Source organism: Anolis carolinensis, unplaced genomic scaffold, assembly GCF_035594765.1.
Source record: "Anolis carolinensis isolate JA03-04 unplaced genomic scaffold, rAnoCar3.1.pri scaffold_13, whole genome shotgun sequence".
In the NCBI taxonomy this organism is placed as follows: Eukaryota; Metazoa; Chordata; class Lepidosauria; order Squamata; family Dactyloidae; genus Anolis; species Anolis carolinensis.
The window spans coordinates 3,631,269-3,651,433 of record NW_026943824.1 but is presented as its reverse complement, the minus strand read 5'-3'; the positions used below and the strand labels follow the sequence as shown (position 1 = coordinate 3,651,433).

The 20,165-nt window shown below is 42.4% G+C and overlaps 1 protein-coding gene across 2 annotated transcripts in view; it reads right to left on the bottom strand.

Moving 5' to 3' along the window:
* The window catches only part of mad1l1 (mitotic arrest deficient 1 like 1), a 527,237-nt gene that overhangs the window by 249,130 nt on the left and 257,942 nt on the right, over positions 1 to 20,165 (bottom strand). For both annotated transcript variants that reach the window (XM_062964141.1, XM_062964142.1), the window contains one exon: positions 518 to 719. In XM_062964141.1, coding sequence (XP_062820211.1) covers positions 518 to 719 — 202 coding nt within the window. The remainder of the gene's footprint in view (positions 1 to 517; positions 720 to 20,165) is intronic.

The window sequence follows — 20,165 nt, the reverse complement described above, 5'->3', positions numbered from 1 at the left end:
TGCTGATCAAGTTGAAGCTTTGGTTTCCAAACTTTCTACATTTGGTGCCAACTTATCCACATTTATTGTGAGGTGCACCAAGGGTATCCAGTGGTTCTCAACCTGTGGTTCTCCAAGTGTTTTGGCCTACAACTCCCAGAAATCCCAGCCAGTTTAGGATTTCTGGGATTTAAAGGCCAATACATCTGGGGACCCACAGGTTGAGAACCACTGATCTAACCTATAAACCCCGTTGAGTGATCTGGGGCTGGATGCTGTCTCCTAGTCTTCATAAGGTTATACTGAGAATGAGATTGTAGGAAAGGAGTGCCATGTCAATAAATAATTATAACATACCATTAGACAACTTCTCAAAAACACAGTGTGAGAGGCTTAAAGACAACAAGGTAATGTCTTTTTTCTAATCCAACTCTAGGTCAAAAGTCACTCTGAAATGCTCTACTTTTGGTACCGGATTCAACAACATTGGGACAATTCGAAATGAGGAATCAATAAGATGACAGAGGCGAAGACAAACCTGCAATTTCTTGGCTCGACTGGAGAGTGACAGCTCCCTCGACTCTTTCAGGGACAGAGCCTCCTTCTCGTAGGACCAGTTGTCTCAAGCGTTCGTTCTCTTCCTTCAGCCGTTGATGTTCCTCAAGACGCTGTTGCTTGGCCAGGCTGGCTGGGTTCATGCCGAAGTGGAGCACTTTGGTTTTCGTGGGATCATGATAACCCTGCAAGAGTTGTAAATGTCACCAATTAGGATCAGCCGGGGTCAATAAGCCGACAGAAGAACCAACGTGATATTTATTTCTCAATGACCTTAAAAGATAGAAGTTGCTTCTACGGATTGCATTTGTGACATTAAGAAGCTCAGCATAGGACAGTGCAGGTCATTTTACTCAACCAATTTGCTCCTGGAACTTATTACATAATGATTCTGTGAACAAATTACCCAAGGTGACTGTACAGTAGAATAATTTTTAAAAAACAGAACCTAATGCCTGGGACTTTCTATGCATGCATCATAAAAGGAAACTGCACCAAGCTAATTCCGTACTGCAGTCTTCTGACATCACTGGACTCTGATTCTGGCCAAGTCATTACTGAATGGTGTCAGCTTTTCTTCAGCACACTACTCAGGAGACATTTCATGTTGCACTTTTCCCGAGAGGTGAAATATATTTATAGCAGTTTAAGTGATGAGCCAGATCCTAGAATAGCTGATTAATTTCCCATCAATGTGCGACAACAGTGAAGTTAAACTTACGCCTTCAGAAAATGCTTGGCAGAGAAGTTGGCATCCACAAAATAAAGGAGAGGACAGAAGTAGACGTGACTCCGCTTAGCTAGAAAGCAAGGTCCAAAGGCATGGCATGTTCTGGACCTCCATAGCAAAGATTGCCATCTAATGATTCCATGAAAATGACACCAATGGGTTCCTGCAAGTCTCCCTGCATATGGGAGAGCTGCCAACAGAAAGGATGGATGGGAAGTTGCGGAAAAGTCATTTCTTAAGAAAGGGGATATCAAAGAGGATGATGCTGGGAGGAACCCAAAAGGCAATGGAACCATGTAAACAAGGCCAGATTTGCCCATGGATCTTGTATTTGACACAAATACTCTAGCTGTTGGTCAACCCAAATGGATCAAGGAAAGGAAGCATTTGAGTTGGACTACAGCTAAAGCAAATGGTCAGGTGAAAGATAGAATCTAACCTTTGGTGATGTTCAAAGAAACATGAAATCAATGTCACAGAAGGCAAAGAAATTATTATTATTATTATTATTGTATGACACAGCAAACAAGATAGATATGCTGGATTTCATATCACAAAATCACAAGTCGAACACTTCCCAAGTGTCTAGGACTGTGTGATTATTATTATTATTATTATTATTATTATTATTATTATTATTATTATTATTGTTATTATTATTGTATGACACAGCAAACAAGATAGATATGCTGGATTTCATATCACAAAATCACAAGTCGAACACTTCCCACATGTCTAGGACTGTGTTTATTATTATTATTATTATTATTATTATTATTATTATTATTATTATTATTATTATTTTATGACACAGCAAACAAGATAGATATGCTGGATTTCATATCATCATCATCATCATCATCATCATCATCATTATTATTATTTGATACACAAGATTAGTACACAGCAAACAAGATCACCATGCTAGATGTTGTCTTGGATCACACGTCGGACACTTCCCAAGTGTCTAAGACTGTGATATCTCGGCGAATAACGCGTGAAGATCCTTTTGCAGCTGACAAAAGGTGATTTTTGTCAGCGCCAATTATTTCCAAGTGCTGGCCAAGGTCTTTAGGCATTGCACCCAGTGTGCCAATCACCACTGGGACCAACTTGACTGGCTTGTGCCCGAGTCTTTGCACTTCGATCTTTAAATCCTCGTATTGTGTCAACCTTTCCAGTTGCTTATTAATTATTATTATTATTATTCATGTCAGGAGTGACTTGAGAAACTGCAAGTCGCTTCTGGTGTGAGAGAATTGGCCATCTGCAAGGACGTTGCCCAGAGGATGCCTGGATGTGTGATGTTTTACCATCCTTGTGGGAGGCTTCTCTTATGTCCCTGCATAAAGCTAGAGCTGATAAAGGGAGCTCATTCACGCTGTCCCTGGGTTGGACTCGAACTGGCAACCTTCAGGTCAGCAGTCTGCCGGCACAAGGGTTTAGCCCACTGCACCACTGGGGGCTCCATATTATTATTATTATTATTATTATTATTATTATTATTATTATTATTATTATTTGTATGACACAGCAAACAAGATAGTTATGCTAGATTTCATATCACAAAATCACAAGTCGAACACTTCCCAAGTGTCTAGGACTGGGTGATGATGATGATGATGATGATGATGATTATTATTATTACAGTTACCATTACTATTACTACTACTGTTTATTTATACCCTGCTCTTTCTCTCCACATGGAGACTCAAAGAGGCTCAAGAAAGCGATAAAAAGAGCTCAAAAGTCTAAGAAATTTACAAGTACAGTAGAGTCTCACTTATCCAACAGTCGCTTATCCAACGTTCTGGATTATCCAATGCATTTTTGTAGTCAATGTTTTCAATATATCATGATATTTTGGGGCTAAATTCGTAAATACAGTAATTACTACATAGCATTACTGCATATTGAACTACCTTTTCTCTCAAATTTGTTGTATATCATGAGGTTTTGGTGCTTAATTTGTAAAACCATAACCTAATTTGATGTTTAATAGGCTTTTCCTTAATTTCTCCTTGTTATCCAAGATATTCGCTTATCCAACGTTCTGCCGGCCCGTTTATATTGGATAAGCGAGACTCTACTGTATTATTATTATTATTATTGTTATTATTATTATTATTACAGTTACCATTACTACTACTATTATGATTATTTATACCTCGCTTTTTCTCTCCACAAAGAGACTCAAAGAGGCTCAAGAAAGCAATAAAAGGAGCTCAAAAGTCTAAGAAATTTTTGCTTATGCCAGAAATTCCTCCCTATAAGAAAATGCTCACAAAACTCCAAAAAATGTATTACGGGAAGAGTGCCTAGAATCAGTAACCAGACAGCTGTTTGTACAACCAGCTTATTCAATAAACTGCAGAAGGGAAGGCAAAGGAGAGAAAAATGTGCCTGGTTATATTTTCTCCTAAATATATATTTTAAAAATTTATTGTTTTTTTTGTTTTCCTACAGAGAAATAACAGTGGGTCCAAACAGCCGCAAAAACTTCGTGCCTGACACTTCCCCAGCGAGCCATAAATCCTCCTGCAGAATTTGTATTATGGTTTATGATTTCACAGCAGTTCCATTTTAGAAGCAAAACTATAAACATAAAAGGCCATTTTCGATTCTGGAGCGGGGTTTTTGCAGGAGACCCCACGGATGTAAAACGCCTTAAAGATCTCGCAGCTGTTTGAGTGCCCTCTAGTGACACTCCGTCGGGATCTCAAGACATCACATTTAAAACAACCGAGCTGCAAATGTATTAAAAACCAACACCATGGCTTAAAATCGTATTTGAGTGGCCAAGGTTCTGCATTGGTCGAATTGGGGGACAAGGCGGTGGCCCAAAGAGGATCAAGGCAACTGGGATTTTCTCGCACAAGGTGTTTTACATGCATGCAAGCACACACCATGACCGCAATATCTCCGTCCCTTGAGAACACAATAAATGCAGATCAAAACCAAGGAAGAAGCCGATCTTTGCAGCCAGGTGCCTTCCTCCACTTCCTCCACTTCTGAGTTGCAGAATCCGCACAACATTTTTGCCCACGTTTGCTTCACACACACACGCCCTCCGCAAAAGAGCCACGGATTTCGAGCCCTGCCGGCGGTGCATTAAGATTTTATTACATTTCTTTCATTAGGTTACATTACATTTCCTTCCCACTCATGCCTCCATCTGGCTGAAGCACGGCCCCACATTCACTTCGGAAAGGAAGCAAACATCAACATTACAAACGATGAGATTGTCGTTACATTTAAATGTATTGTTGAAGGCTTTTGTGTCCAGAATCACTGGATCGCGGTGAGTTTTTCGGGCTGTGTGGCCATGTTCCAGAAGCATTCTCTCCTGATGTTTCACCCACATCTATGGCAGGCATCCTCAGAGGTTGTGAGGTATGGAGATATATAAACCACAGATATATAAACCTCACTTGCCTAGTTTCCAACAGACCTCACAACCTCTGTGGATGCCTGCCATAGATGTGGGTGAAACGTCAGGAGAGAATACTTCTGGAACATGGCCAGACATCCCGGAAAACATACAACAACCTTGAGAAGTATGCCTTTCTAGCATGCTTATAAATATGGGCTGGAACAGTGGTTGTTTTATGTTTTCCGGGCTGTATGGCCATGTTCCAGAAGTATTCTCTCCTGACGTTTCGCCCACATCTATGGCAGGCATCCTCAGAGGTTGTGAGGTGTGTTGTCGAAGGCTTTCATGGCCGGGATCACAGGGTTGTTGTATGTTTTCTGGGCTGTATGGCCATGTTCCAGAAGTATTCTCTCCTGACGTTTCGCCCACATCTATGGCAGGCATCCTCAGAGGTTGAGAGGTGTGTTGTCGAAGGCTTTCATGGCCGGGATCACAGGGTTGTTGTATGTTTTCTGGGCTGTATGGCCATGTTCCAGAAGTATTCTCTCCTGACGTTTCGCCCACATCTATGGCAGGCATTCTCAGAGATTGTGAGGTGTGTTGTCGAAGGCTTTCGTGGCCGGGATCACAGGGTTGTTGTGTGTTTTCCGGGCTGTATGGCCATGTTCCAGAAGCATTCTCTCCGGACGTTTCGCCCACATCTTAGCAGGCATCCTCAGAGGTTGTGAGGTGTGTTGTCGAAGGTTTTCGTGGCCGGGATCACAGGGTTGTTGTGTGTTTTCCAGGCTGTATGGCCATGTTCCAGAAGCATTCTCTCCTGACGTTTCGCCCACATCTATGGCAGGCATCCTCAGCGCCCAAACACAAGTCAAAGAACATGAAAGGCCCTGCAGACTCACTCAACCAGAGAAATCAGACATAGCAGAGCCCTTGATGAACCAACCTGGACACAGTATATTATTTGAGAACACAGAAATGCTCGACCACTCACAACAATTATCATGCCAGTCTACACAGAAAAGCCATTGAAATTCACAAGCATGTGGACAACTTCAACAAAAAGGAGGAAACCGTGAAAATGAACAAAATCTGGCTACCAGTATTTAAAAAACTCAAAAATCAGATCAGTAGATGGGAAGCAACACTCTGAAAACAGAGGAGTTCCAGACATGAATTCAACCAGGGGCAGTTAACGACTCTGAACAAAGGATGCCCCCAGGCAGGAAGAGGCCAGGAGATGAAGCTATTCAATGCTAATCAAGGTCATAAACTACAACATTCACACTGGTCTCCAACTGACAAGAGTTCTTCTCTCACTCTGGACTTTCCACAGATACAGTAGAGTCTCACTTATCCAACATTCGCTTATCCAATGTTCTGGATTATCCAATGCATTTTTGTAGTCAATGTTTCCAATAAATCGTGATAAGTGAGACTCTACTGTATATATAAACCTTCCTTGCTGAGTTTCTCCATACCTCACAACCTCTGAGGATGCCTGCCATAGATGTGGGCGAAACGTCAGGAGAGAATGCTTCTGGAACATGGTCAGACAGCCTGGAAAACATACAACAACGTTGTGAGGCGTGTTGGAAACTAGGCAAGTGGGGTTTATATATCTGTGGAATAATGTCCAGGGTGGGAGAAAGAAAGAACTCTTGTCTGCTTGAGGCAAGTGTGAATGTTGCAATTGGCCACCTTGATTAGCATTGAATGGCCTTGCAGCTTCAAAGCCTGAGGGAATCCTTTGTTGGGAGGTGTTAGCGGGTTCTGATTGTTTCCAGTCTGGAATTCCTCTGTTTCTGAATGTTGTTCTTTATTTACAGTCCTGGTTTTAGAGGGTTTTTTTTTAAATACCGGTAGCCAAAGTTTGTTCATTTTCATGTTTCTGCAAGATCATAAAATAAGGCTTCTCCTTTTCCGCTTTTGGTGCAAAAGAGTCTTGAGCTTCCGTTGCCCTTTATGGAAGTGCTGCTTGTCTGCTCTGCGGTTCATGGCATACAATGGAGCCCACCATCTCTTTCTTGGGCTGCAGGCATTGGCATAAAAATACATTTAACAATCTCCTCCAGAAATTCAAAATGAAATTGATTCTATTACAGCTCTCTGGTATTGGCTGGGGAGCACAATGCGTGTTTCCAGTGCCAGCCTGTCTTTAATGTCAAGCGAACAATTTCCCAAACAATGATGGACTCTGAGCATTCGCCCAAGAATGGGACGTGCTTGACTTCTGGCCTGGGCAGCTTGTATAAAAGTGTGCTCTTACAACACCACCACATTAAAAAGAAGGGGATACAATGGGTCGGGAGACTGATAAGAGAGTATATTTGGGAGCAAAAATAGGAAAGAACAAATCAGGTGTAAATAACCCGCCATTTCTATTTCAGCTTTGCACAGTAGCACTGGAATTTCTGCAAGGCAGTCTCAGGTTTGGGTATGAATTATGTTATGTCAGACGCGAGGATTTAAAGCTCAAGGAGTTTCGCTATTTAAAACTCTGGAGCTGTGTTAACAATCTGGAGGAAGTGAGATATATTTTTCCCAACCCTTTATCTGAAAGAAGAGTGAGAATTTTCAAACACAGGGATCATCACCTTCGTTCCCGGGTGTGATTTTCAAGATTTCTCACTCCTGCTTTGCCTACACCAACTAGACCTCCTCAACATACAGATGAACACGGAATCTCCCAATTTTGCAATCCTGTCCTCAGATACATTCCTATTACTAGAGTAAAGAAAGATCCACCCAACCTGGACATAGTATATTATTTGAGAACACATCAATGCTGGACTACTCTAACAACCACCGTGTCAGACTACACAGAGAAGCCATAGATATACTCAAGCATGTGGACAATTTCGGGACATGGCCATACAGCCCGGAAAACACACAACCACCCTGTGGTTCCGGCCATGAAAGCCTTCGACAACACAATGGGTTAAACCTTGTGCCGGCAGAACTGCTTACCGACAGGTTGCCGGGTCGAATCTGGTGAAAGAGGGTGAGCTCCCTCTGTCAGCTCCAACTCCCCATGCAGAGACATGAGAGAAGCCTCCCATAAGGATGTTAAAACATCAAAGCAATGTCCCCGGGCAACGTCCTAGCAAATGGCCAATTCTCTCAAACCAGAAGCGACTTGAAGGTTCTCGAATCGCTCCTGACACGAAAAAAAGAAAAACCCATCTCGTGGATTCAAACCGGCAACCTTCAGGTCAGCAACCCAACCTTCAGGTCAGAAGTCCAGTTGGCACAGTTTAACCCATTGTGCCACCACGGCTCCTTCCGGGTGTTTTTTAGTCTTTTCTGGGGACATCGCCATCCTTGCAGAAATCCTTGCTCTGGAACACGGATGAGAATCCAACTTCCAGTCTATTTTCACATTATTGCATCCTTGGGGTTTTTTTTCCTCCTTTTTAATGTTATACAGTAGAGTATCACTTCTCCAACATTTGCTTATCCAAGGTTCTGGATTATCCAATGCATTTTTGTAGTCAATGTTTTCAATACATCATGATATTTTGGTGCTAAATCCGTAAATACAGTAATTACTACGTAGCATTACTGCATATTGAACTACTTTCTCATAGAATCATAGAATCATAGAATAGTAGAGTTGGAAGAGACCTCATGGGCCATCTAGTCCAACCCCCTGCTAAGAAGCAGGAAATCGCATTCAAAGCACCCCCGACAGATGGCCATCCAGCCTCTGCTTAAAAGCTTCCAAAGAAGGAGCCTCCACCACAGTCCGGGGGAGAGTTCCACTGCCGAAAAGCCCTCACAAATGTGTTGTATAACATGATGTTTTGATGCTTAATTTGTAAAATCATAACCTAATTTGATGTTTAATAGGTTTCTCCTTAATCTCTCCTTATTATCCAACATATTTGCTTATCCAACGTTCTGCCAGCCCGTTTACGTTGGATAAGTGAGACTCTACTGTATCATAAAGTTGGATAAATAAAGTATATCAAAAATGCAGGATGGATGTTGTGACAGTGGCATTCCTTAGCTGTCTACCTTTGGCCCAGCTGCAAAAAAGCCATGCCATGTCTATCTTAGCATCACCATACACGAATGCAAAATAACTCTTTCCCAACTGCTCCAGGACACATGTAAGCCCTCCTGGCTGGATAACGAAGCTACATCAAGCCTTGAGAACTACATATTATCAGAGTGACTAACTATTCCCTCAGGCCAGCAGCAGCCTTTAATAATTTATCTGAAAAATTCCAGCAAGGAGCAGAAAGAGAGATGGTAACATGGACTCCTTTGTTGTCTTTACGCAGGGATTGATATGGAAATTGGGTAAAGCAGAAAGAAATGACAATTTCGGTGTCGACTGTGACAGAATTTTGCACTTTGTTCGAATGGCACGAGCAGGTCAAGCACAGACTGTGGCAGTAATCCTAAACCACGTATGTTCAACTCCATCCTAAGTGCAGGAAATCAAAGGAGAAAGAGGAGGCACCAAAACAGTAACACAGCAGTGCTTTCTGCAAACGTGAAATGAAATTCTGGTGGAAATGCCCCATCCTTTGTTGACAACGTCTCTTTGCGGAAGCAACCCGAGTAGGTGGTCAATCCGAAATGAAATGTTATTCTGGCACAATGCAAAATTCATGTTCTGATCTCCAAGCAGCTGTGAAATGCAGAGAGACAACTGGAGAACAATTCTGGAGAGATGAAACGGGAGCACGAGAGAGAGAGACGAATACAAGCTCTACAACCGTTTTATACTGGAAGGATCGAAATGGATAAGATTCCGACAATTTGGCAATCATATCCAGACTGAGCCTTTTCTGAAGAAACACATTATTCAGACATACTGGAACTGAAGAGATAAGCTGCTACAGTAGAGTCTCACTTATCCAACATAAATGGGCCGGCAGAATGTTGGATAAGCGAATATGTTGGATAATAAGGAGGGATTAAGGAAAAGCCTATTAAACATCAAATTAGGTTATGCTTTTACAAATGAAGCACCAAAACATCATGTTATACCACAAATTTGACAAAAAGTAGTTCAATACACAGTAATGCTATGTAGAAATTACTGTATTTACGAACTTGGCACCAAAATATCACGATGTATTGAAAACATTGACGACAAAAATGTGTTGGATAATCCAGAACATTGGATAAGTGAGTGTTAGATAAGTGAGACTCTACTGTATTTCTCCTATATATGTGCCTTCAAGTCACCTATCTACTTATGGCAATGCTATGAATTTCAGAAGGTTTCCTTAGGCAAGAAGTGTTTTTGCTTATTCCTCCTTCTGAAAGATAGCCGACAACACTTGTGATGTGTTGGCAGTCTCCTTTTCAAGCTTTCTAAGATCTACAGAGATACTCGCAGGAACACCTCAGCAAGCGAGAGTCCAAAAGTGGCAGGCTAAAACCCGGAACCTCAATCAGTGGCTCAGATCAGATGAGAGATCTGGGCACACAGAAAACTGGGTGACTTGGAAGGCGCTGAACAGACTGAGCTTTGGCACCACGAGATAAAGAGCCAACCTTAAGAAATTGGCCACAAAGTGGAGTTTGTGACATGCGAGTGCGGAGAAGAGCAAACCACAGACCACCTATTACAATGCGGTCTGAGCCCTGCCATATGCACAATGGAGGAGTTTCTTACAGCAACACCAGAGGCACTCCAAGTGTCCAGATACTGGTCAAAGAACATTTGGTATGATGCCAATTTATTGCTTTTTAAAAAAACTATTATAAAATTTATTTTTCAAAGAAAAAGGAAGAAAATAAAATACCAACCGCAGATGACTGGGTCCTCAAAATATGGGACATAATACAGATGGACTGTTTGAATCAAAAATTGAGCGACGGAAAGAAGAAAACTGAATGGTCAAGTTTTAGAGACTTTATTAAGAAGTAGGGTTGTTGTATGTCTTTCGGGCTGTGTGGCACATACAACAACCCTATGATCCTGGCCATGAAAGCCTTTGACAACACATTTATTAAGAAGAATAGAAATACACTTTTAATAGATACGTCTGGTTTATAAGAATGTGTCAGAAATAGGTAGCTTGGATGGACAGAAGAACTGTAAATGACGAGTTTTGAACCCTGGAAAGACGGATGGGAAGTTGAACCACGTTTCTTTTTCTTTTTCTTTTCTTTTTCACCCTCCCTGTCTCCGCTCTTTCTTTCTCCTTTCTGCTATGTTTCATTCTTTTCTTTTGCAACACATTTTGTTCCCCCACTTTCACTGTATTTAACGTTGAAAACTCAATAAAATAATAATCATTTTAAAAAAACCTTTGTGTTCTCATTACAACTTGTACCTTCGGTTTCGCCTCTGACATAATGAATAAAAAAAATGCAAAAGTGCTACTTCTCCAGAAATTCTTTAAAAGGCAAACAGTACATAAAAAAGTGGAAATGACTGGCTATGGTTGATTATGATTTTGATCCTCCAGCCTGTTGCCTCTCATTTGTGAGCATTTATTCCCTTGTAGGGCATTCAAGCCGTTTTGCTTTGTGCCGGTTCCAGGAAGCCTGTCTGTCTGGCTGAAGCGTTCTCTTCGGAAAACACAGCACCTTGAACAGTGTGCGTCCAGATTTGCTTTCCTTTTGTGATTCTCTTGGCAATGCCAGGGTTTAGTCCTCCGACCTTAAGGAGGTGGAGGCGCCTCTCCCTCCGCTCAATGTGTGGCAACAATAAAGGAAGACTAATCCGCTCCCTCCTTACCCCCCAAAATACTCAGCGTGAATAGAAGCATGGAATTGTTACTTCTTCGCTCAGCCTTGTTTAGAGTGATTAGAGGAAAACCCTAAACTAAACTGCCTCCCAACCATCCCTCCGGGACCCGGCGTACAAAAGGCAAACATGCTGACCAAACGCCCAATTCCCGCGTCATGGCAGATAACCGCGCTCCAGGGAGCACTAAAAGCCTCCCGAACATACTGTACTCACACAGAAATGGCTCACAAAGACAAGACGAGACGTAGCAAGCAAACAGCAGCCACTGAACGGGCCACCTGTTCCTCACAGTTCTGCCAGAAGAACATCCTCGGAGCAAGACACATGCCAATGCTGTTCCCATCCTCTGCTTTTCTCTCCCAAATCTATTGAATGCCATTTCCAGAAACCTGGGCACCAGGTGATTTGGTTTCCCCAAGAAAAGTCCCACTGCTCCTTTTAAAGTCTTATGTCACAGACATATAGATCATTTACATAGCAGTGAGTGGCAAAGTGCGATCATAGGTCCCATATTGTCCATGGATTACATTTTTATCTTGCCTGAAGCCCCATTCCCATTCCCCAAAGCTTCCAACTCCATTTCTATTTTTACGAGGGTAGAATGAAAAGTAATGCCTCCACCTTCGTTACTTGGGTTTGGATGGGAATATTTTAATAAATCAAACACAGAAATAATCCTTAGAACGTGCTCTATAACTACCACTATTCACTTTCCCACATCATCACCAGACAATTGGATACATTTCTGCCAACGATGAACAAGTTTTCTGAAGCCGTCACGGAAGAAGTTGACACTCTGTTTCCGCAACCGGCGTCTCACAGGACCCATCGGGCACAGATCTTCCGATAGCCAAGCAAAGCAATCATGTGACCCACACATTCTTGTGAAATGCCGATGATGCTTGAAATTTCTCTCCGAGTGATACGACGATAGTCCTAAATCAATCTGTCCACCTTTTGCGTGTGAAACTCAGTGGTTGCTGTCACGGGACGTTCAACTCTTTGTTTGTCATGCAAGTCAGATGTTCCCACCTCAACATCTTTAAACTTACTTGCCCAATGATGCACAGGACTCACATCAACACAATCCCCATAAACAGCTTGCATTCTCTGATGAATCTCCTTTGGGGTGACAATGACTGCACGTGGCTTAAGCCACACTGACCGACCGTCTGCGCAGGGTTCGATACTTCACACTTTAACAACACAACCGTTCAATGCTAAGGCTTCCCGCCAATTGGAACTGTAGAAGAGAGTCTACTGAACAAGCCTGTACCTGCCGCAGACCAGTACTGCCATCTGTTGAGGAGTTACGAAGGTGGAGGCATTACTTTTCATTCAACCCTCGTAAAAAGATCCTAAATAATCAGGTCTCCAAAACATGCAGGAAGTTGCCAAACACATGAAAAGAAACTTTGCTACTGTTCAAAGAGACCCCCAAAGGGCATCTAGTCCAACTCCCTTCAGTCAGGACGAGGCAAACATGATTATGTGAATCTTCACGCTTTCTTGGGAGCTTGGTCACTACTCTTCCGTATCAGGAATTGGAAAACGTTTGCATGTCGTCAGCAATTCTCTTTCAAGCCTATGTATGTCAGAAGCTTTGAATATTTTCTCATCTTGCAACTCTTCTCCGGAAGGGAAAACCATCTTCTGCTAATTCAAGGACTGGTAGGAACGGACTTAGGTAATAAGGGATGTGACCTAGCTAAGAGATAAGGGTCATCAGTGGATAAATCAATTTGCTGAAGAATGCTCCTGAATGATTTTATTTGTACAGAAATGCTATACAATCAGGCACAATTAGAGACAAACATAAAATTGCTTCTACAGAGAGTGATTCAGCAACCTTCAAAGCAATGTTTTCGAGTGCTAGAGGATTGCTCGGGTTTGTTTTTCTGCCATCGTACTGTACAAACCTTCCGCAGGCACTTTTACTCAAGAGTCATGGGGACTCTTCTGACTGGAATATATCTTCCACGGCGCCTTGTTATTTACCATCATTGCCCCTTGTATTGATAAGATAAATCAGAAGCATTGCTTTCTGGGTCAAGTTCCTTGGGCGGATCTAATTTTATCTGAAATTGTAAAGTGCAACATATGGGTTATTTGTTTACTTATATCAAAAACAGGTCAAGTTCCTAAATCATGGAATTGTGGGGTGGTCTTTCCAATTTCGAAGAGCACACATAGATCACAGCCTCATAACTTGACATCCACTGTCTGTTATTCTGCCTGAATTTATGTCCAGTGTATGGAAACTTCCAAAGTCTCACTACTTTTTGCCTAGATGGAAACCTCAGGACTCGCAGAGAGCAGAAATGGACACAAAAATGGCACGTGCAGCTTTTGCAAAAACAAAAGGAAAATGTCTATTGTTTTCCTTTCATTGGCTTCATTTCCAGTCACCTTACAGATGACATTTCCATCTGTATATAGATATTCCATTTATGCCAACCTCCAGCAAGACAGACCTGGGACATCAAGATTGACTCTTCATTCTCTGCATCTCTGTTACCATATTTGTTTGAGGAAGAAGCTAATCAGCTTCCAAAATGAGATTTTGGCACGTTTTAGTAAGTTTAATATAGTCATCACCAAAATGTAACTCTATACAATGAAAATGGAGGTATTCATAGTACAAAGCAAGCAGGATTCAAGGAAGGAAGGTCCAAAAGCATAGCTCGGTTTTAGCTAAGCCAACTGAGAAACATGCCAGACTATCCACAAACATATTTTTTCAAATTTCACAACTCTCAGACTTGCAATGGATTTCATCTTCAGGGGAAATAGTCTTGAATTTCAATTGATAAAATGCTGCTGGAATGTGTGTGTATATATCTATATATATATAAAAGAGTGATGGCATCACGGCGACCCACAAAACAACAAAACTACAGGCCCCCCAACCTCGAAATTTGACAACACAACACATCATCCATGCCTTTAGGTTGATACAACAAAAAGAAAAGAAAAATAAAGTCCTAATTAGAGGGAGAGGAATAATAGTTTTTATCCAATTGCTGCCAGTTTGAAGGCTAAGCTCCACCCACTTGGTCTCCTAGCAACCTCCTCAGCCCAGGGGACAGGCACAGTTAGGCCTCACTTAGGCCTCTTCCACAGATTATCAGATTTTAACTGGCTTATATGGCAGTGTAGACTCAAGGCCCTTCCACACAGCTATATAACCCATTTAGAATCTTATATTATCTGCTTTGAACTGGATTATCTTGACTCCACACTGCCATATAATCCACTTCAGTGTGCATACTAAACATAAAGACAACCATACAACAGACATTCAATACCACCACTACCTCAACAATTTCTCACCAACACCACCAGACAACGCCATGGCAACGCGTGGCCGGGCACAGCTAGTCTATATATATAAAAGGGTAGTGACGTTTCGGCCTAGGACAAAACAACAAAACTACACATCCCAGAAACACTAAACTTGGCAGCACAACCCCTTATCCATGCCTCTACGCTCATACAACAAACAGCTCCAGCTACTCCAGAGAACGGCCAGTCTTTGAGACTGCAAAGCTATTCACTGCTATTCCACCTGGCCAACAAAGGATTCTCATAAGCCACAGCAACATGTGGCCGGGCACAGTTAGTATATATATATATTTGGCTGGGATTTCCTGAGTTTCTTTTCCCGGCGCATGGAAGAAAACATTGCTGTTTTTCTCAGAGGGATGCAAAGGTTTGTAGACTATTACTAAGAGATCCACTCCTCACAAATCCTACCACACTGATTGAAGCATGGAAAAGGGCTCCTAAATAGCAAACAACTTTGAGTCAGGCTTTGACACAGAAATGTCAAAGACAGGATGAGGTCAGGAGGCCAACTATGGAGTCTCGGTCTCTGTCTGTCTGTCTTTGTTTTCATTCCCACTAAGGGATCTCCATGGGCCATAAGTCCCTACCTATGTCCTCAACTATCCAACCTCTATTCTTCTCTTACTATCAAATTGGAGCCTTAACCACTCAAACAAACTCCCAATGGGGCTATCTAATTCCTCCTTTCATGCTGAACTTAATTTTGACTTTCCCCCATAAAGCTCATTTTTTGGAATTAATTCAGAAGGGATTTTCAAGAAGAGATCCCAGGAGAGAAAAGTAGCACAAATCCCGCAAAGCTAGCCTGGAACCCTTATTATTCAAACACGATGCAGAGAATTACTCTACGGTACAGGGTGCGGAGGACTCCTCTTTTGACATCTCTTCAAAGAAAGAACAATTTTAGTCTAATGAGCTTTAATACACCTAATTGTGGAAGCTCATTTGAAAAAGCCAGGAATAAACACAGAGATGAAAACTGGTGAGCAAAGATTCTGGTCCATTACAACGAAACCAGAAAATGTATTTCTTGATCCAAGGGTGGCTTATGTCCTGATTGAGCAAAGGTGAAATTAAGTAAATGCAAATAAAATCCTGAATTTTTTAACCTGCAAGAACATCTCTTTAGGTCAGTGGTCCATGGACCACCAGTGGTCTCCAAGAACTAAAATATGGTCCACAGCCTCATCACTACTACACCATTGAAACTAGAGTGACTGGTCTCGAAAAACCCTCTTCTAGTGCCGAGGCAACGGGGATGTCAGGAGGGGAGAGGCTGATTACCCATGAAAGGTACAACAAGCCTCCTGACTGCTGCTTCTCCTCCTCCTCCTGAGCAGACCCGTTTCATGCGGCACCTGGAAGCAGAGGCGCCTTGTTGGTGTCTTCATTTTTAGGCCTGTTCCTGGGGTTATTTGGGGTGCTGACTCAGAAAACTGCATTGGATAGATCACAGTAGCTCTAGATTATTAAATGTGGTTTTCTGTGGGCGAGCAGATGGTGACTACTGGATGGCATATGTTCTGTATTAGAAACTAGAGCTGATGTAGTCTATCCAATGCAGTTTTCTGAATCATCACCCCAAATAACCAAGCCAAATCTAAAGTTGACCAAAAACGGATTCATAACCCTTTTGGTACTAATGTTGGAGAGTGGTCCCTGGTCAAAGTGGTCCCTGGTCAAAAAAAGTTTGGGAACCAATGCTCTACGTCCTTCAGGAACCAATGTTCTAGGTCCTTCAGGAACCAATGCTCTACGTCCTTCAGGAACCAATGTTCTAGGTCCTCCAGGAACCACTGTTCTAGGTCCTCCAGGAACGAATGTTCTAGGTCCTTCAGGAACCAATGCTCTACGTCCTTCAGGAACCAATGTTCTAGGTTCTTCAGGAACCAATGTTCAAGGTCCTTCAGGAACCAATGTTCTAGGTCCTCCAGGAACCAATGTTCTAGGTCCTTCAGGACAAGTCTATGGTTGTTGTGACTCAGCTGGAATCTAGGATTGACTCGGATGAGGAAACAGGGGTCCAGGTTCAGAATCTCCCTGAAAGGCCTGCAACTTTGGAAGATGAGGAACAAAGAGTGCAAGTTCAGTTTCCCACAGGGAGGGTTGGTGTTGATGATTTAGAAACTACTGAAGCCATCCAGGTGCACACTGACTTGGGAAAGGAGGAAGGGAGGATGGAATGTTCTCAGACTGATAATGAGTCTCAGCGAAATAACGAGCAAGCTGACCTTGATGAGATGGGCTCCTTAGGTCGAGCAGACCATTTGGAATTGAGGGTACGGTGTAGTAATAGAATTGCAAACAGGCGGGGGGAGCCTCGAGGGCTCATGTTTTTCAAAGAGTGTTAAAAGGGAACGTTTGGGAAAAAGCGGTTGTCAAAGCAACTTTCTTTCACCGAAGAAGAAAGCTCTAGTTTTCCTGCCGTGTCTTGGATTTTCTTGCAGTCTTCCTTGGACTTTGCCATGCTTTCTTTGGACCTTGTTTATTCCTTGCGAGCTCCTGATTTGAAGATTATATTTTGTAACTGACTCTACTTTTGCTTTTCAAAGAACTTTTTACTATTCATTTTTAATAAACTGAAAAAACTTAAACCTGCTCTACAGCTTGTGTGTCAGAACAAGGTGAATCAGGGCTGAGGTGCGACAATGGTCAACTTCTGATGGAGAAACCAGTGAAGCTTCAAATGTTTGCATGATGCCTTTTCTGCATATTGAGTAGACAATAAAAGTAGCATTCTTCTATGGATTTTGTCGTATTGTGGACAAAGAGTGCTATACCAGAACTACATAATCTGGTCCTCTCCAGATATCTGGATGGGATTTTCCACAATTCTTGGCCCAAATTGAAAGTCCAAAATATCTAGAGGTCTCCAGCTTGGAAAAGGCTACATTACAGAAAATCTGTTTCCATGTGCTCAGCTCCACAAGTGAAAAGTGTAGCAAATGTTTTCGACATCCCTGCTGAAAATACAAATGCCTCGGAGGCTCTGGGGTTGGCAAAGGTGGTCAGCAAAGGGCACATTTAAGCATTATACGGGGATTTAGAGTGGACTGGCCCTCCATTGTCAACTTCCATCCCTCAGAGATAATCCTCTTGTAATGAAACTGTTATCAGCATCTGGACAGGTGTTAAATGATGAGCCGCTGGGGATTATCGCCTCCCACTCCTCTCCTGTCAGGAGCTGAAGGACGCCAAGGCAAGAGACAGTCCGACGGCCACAATCCTGGCAGAAGATCAAGGCTCTGCCTTCCGTTTTGAACACATTTTTTCCATTATAACTCCAATTAGAAATTTTAGACACTAAAAACGGAGGAAAACACGACCCAACTTAGCCATAGCCTGAATGTATAATATGAGAAACTGTTCCAACTAGGAATCTCTCTGCTTATTTGGAATTCGTTTAATTAAATATCTTTGGATCCCTAAAAGTGACTTACATGGATGCCCACTGAGCCATCAACCAGCCTTAGACCTCATTAGCTCTAACAACGTAAGGGTATCTTGTACCGTGATGATCTCTGACCCATACGGTGCCCCTCGCTCACAGATCTACAATATCCGCATTCCCTTTTCAGGAAGAGCCTCTTCTTCCTTTTACTTTCTGAGCACTGAAGTTTTTTTTTTCCGGCAGCCTCGGGATTAGCACACTCTGGAAAGGTCCCAAACTGTGAGAATAGGGCTGTCACCCGGCGACTGGCTCTGCATGCAAAGAGCCTTCGACTGAAAGAGTCAGCAATGCAAGGAGAATTAAAAAGCACAGTTAAACAGCCCCAAATCCTCATGCATATTTATAAGCAGCACAGCGACGAGGCTAAATCAATACTCCTCCCTTCGCTCATTACATATGGCTTGGGAAAGTAAGATCCAGTAATACACTCGTGCGGTTCTTTTTTTAAAAAAGCGAGATCCCAGGGAACCAGCCCTTAATAAGGGTCATGCGTCCATATCTATTTCGCTATGGATGGTAGAGAAGGAGAACAGGGAGGGTTTAAAGTCACAGACAAGCTGCCCATATTTTCCTTGCTCTGCTCAGCTTCTCTGATGAACGTATGCACCTTAACTAAGCCCTGGTTTAAAAGTTATGGTGGGGTGGGTGCCAGTGAAAAGTATTTCAGCTTGACCATCCTTTATAAAACAGCTTCAAAGACTTGCAGACTGGATTTGATCAACAAGGTGTTCCAGTGTCTCTTTCTCTGAGTGAATGTGACTTGCCCAAGCTCACCAGAGAGTTTCCATGAATAAACAGGGATTCGAATCCTGTTCTCCCAGTAAAACACTCAAAGCATTATAACATACTGACTCTCATGGGGAATTTATACAGTACCATACTGAGTGAAGTCCATGCAGAAGTGGAAGACATTTGTTCCTGTAGATCAGTGATTCCCGAATTTTTTTTGACCAGGGACCACTTGACCATGGATCACTTTGACCAAAGACTACTTTGTCCAGGGACCACTTCAACCAAAGACTACTTTGACCAGGGACCACTTCAACCAAAGACTACTTTGACCAGAGACCACTTCAACCAAAGACTACTTTGTCCAGGGACCACTTGTCCACCATGACCACTTGATCATGGACCACTTCAACCAGGGACCACTTGACCATGGACCACTTCAACCAGGGACCATTTCGACCAAAGACTACTTTGACCAGGAACCACTTGTCCAGGGACCACTTTGACCAGAGACCACTCTCCAACATTAGTACCAAAAGGGTTACGTATCAGTTTTTGGTCAACTTTAGATTTGGTTTAGTTATTTGGGGTGATGACTCAGAAAACTGCATTGGATAGACTACATCAGCTCTAGTTTCTGACACAGAACACATGCCATCCAGTAGTTGCCATCTGCTTGCCCACAGAAAACCATATTTAATCATCTGGAGCTGATGTGGTCTATCCAAAAACGAAGACACTAAGAGTATTATAGATGGATAGAATCAAGGAAGTCACAGCAAACGCATTACACCCAAGACCACCTTTATGTTGGGATTACATTGTTAAGTCTGCTGCACTCTGGATGTTCGCTTGTCTTTTCAACTTTCCCAATGACAAAGCAAACAGCACAAACCTCCTGAATCTTTCTACAGAATTGCATCCCATTTTTCACTGCCATGATAGTCACTGTGATTTTCTCAGAGACAGAACTTCTGCAGCATTTGGGAAAAAGTAATTTCCCTCCCTAAACAGATGCCTGCGAGCATTACCGTGCTGTTCCTTATGTTACTTAACAATCCTGCCATAATGTCTTTGCCGAATGAGTTAGTTGTTTAATTTTGACTCCATGCCTTTTTCAACCTCCGCTTGATGCAACTCAGGAATGGTCTCAACATGGAGAAGGCCAGCATATCTGGGTCAAACACCTCCTTAAAATGGCCAGTTTGGGACTACATATTTTTCATATAAAAGCAAGTTGTAGCTGTCCCTATCAGTTTCAAGTATTTTTACATTTTCCATA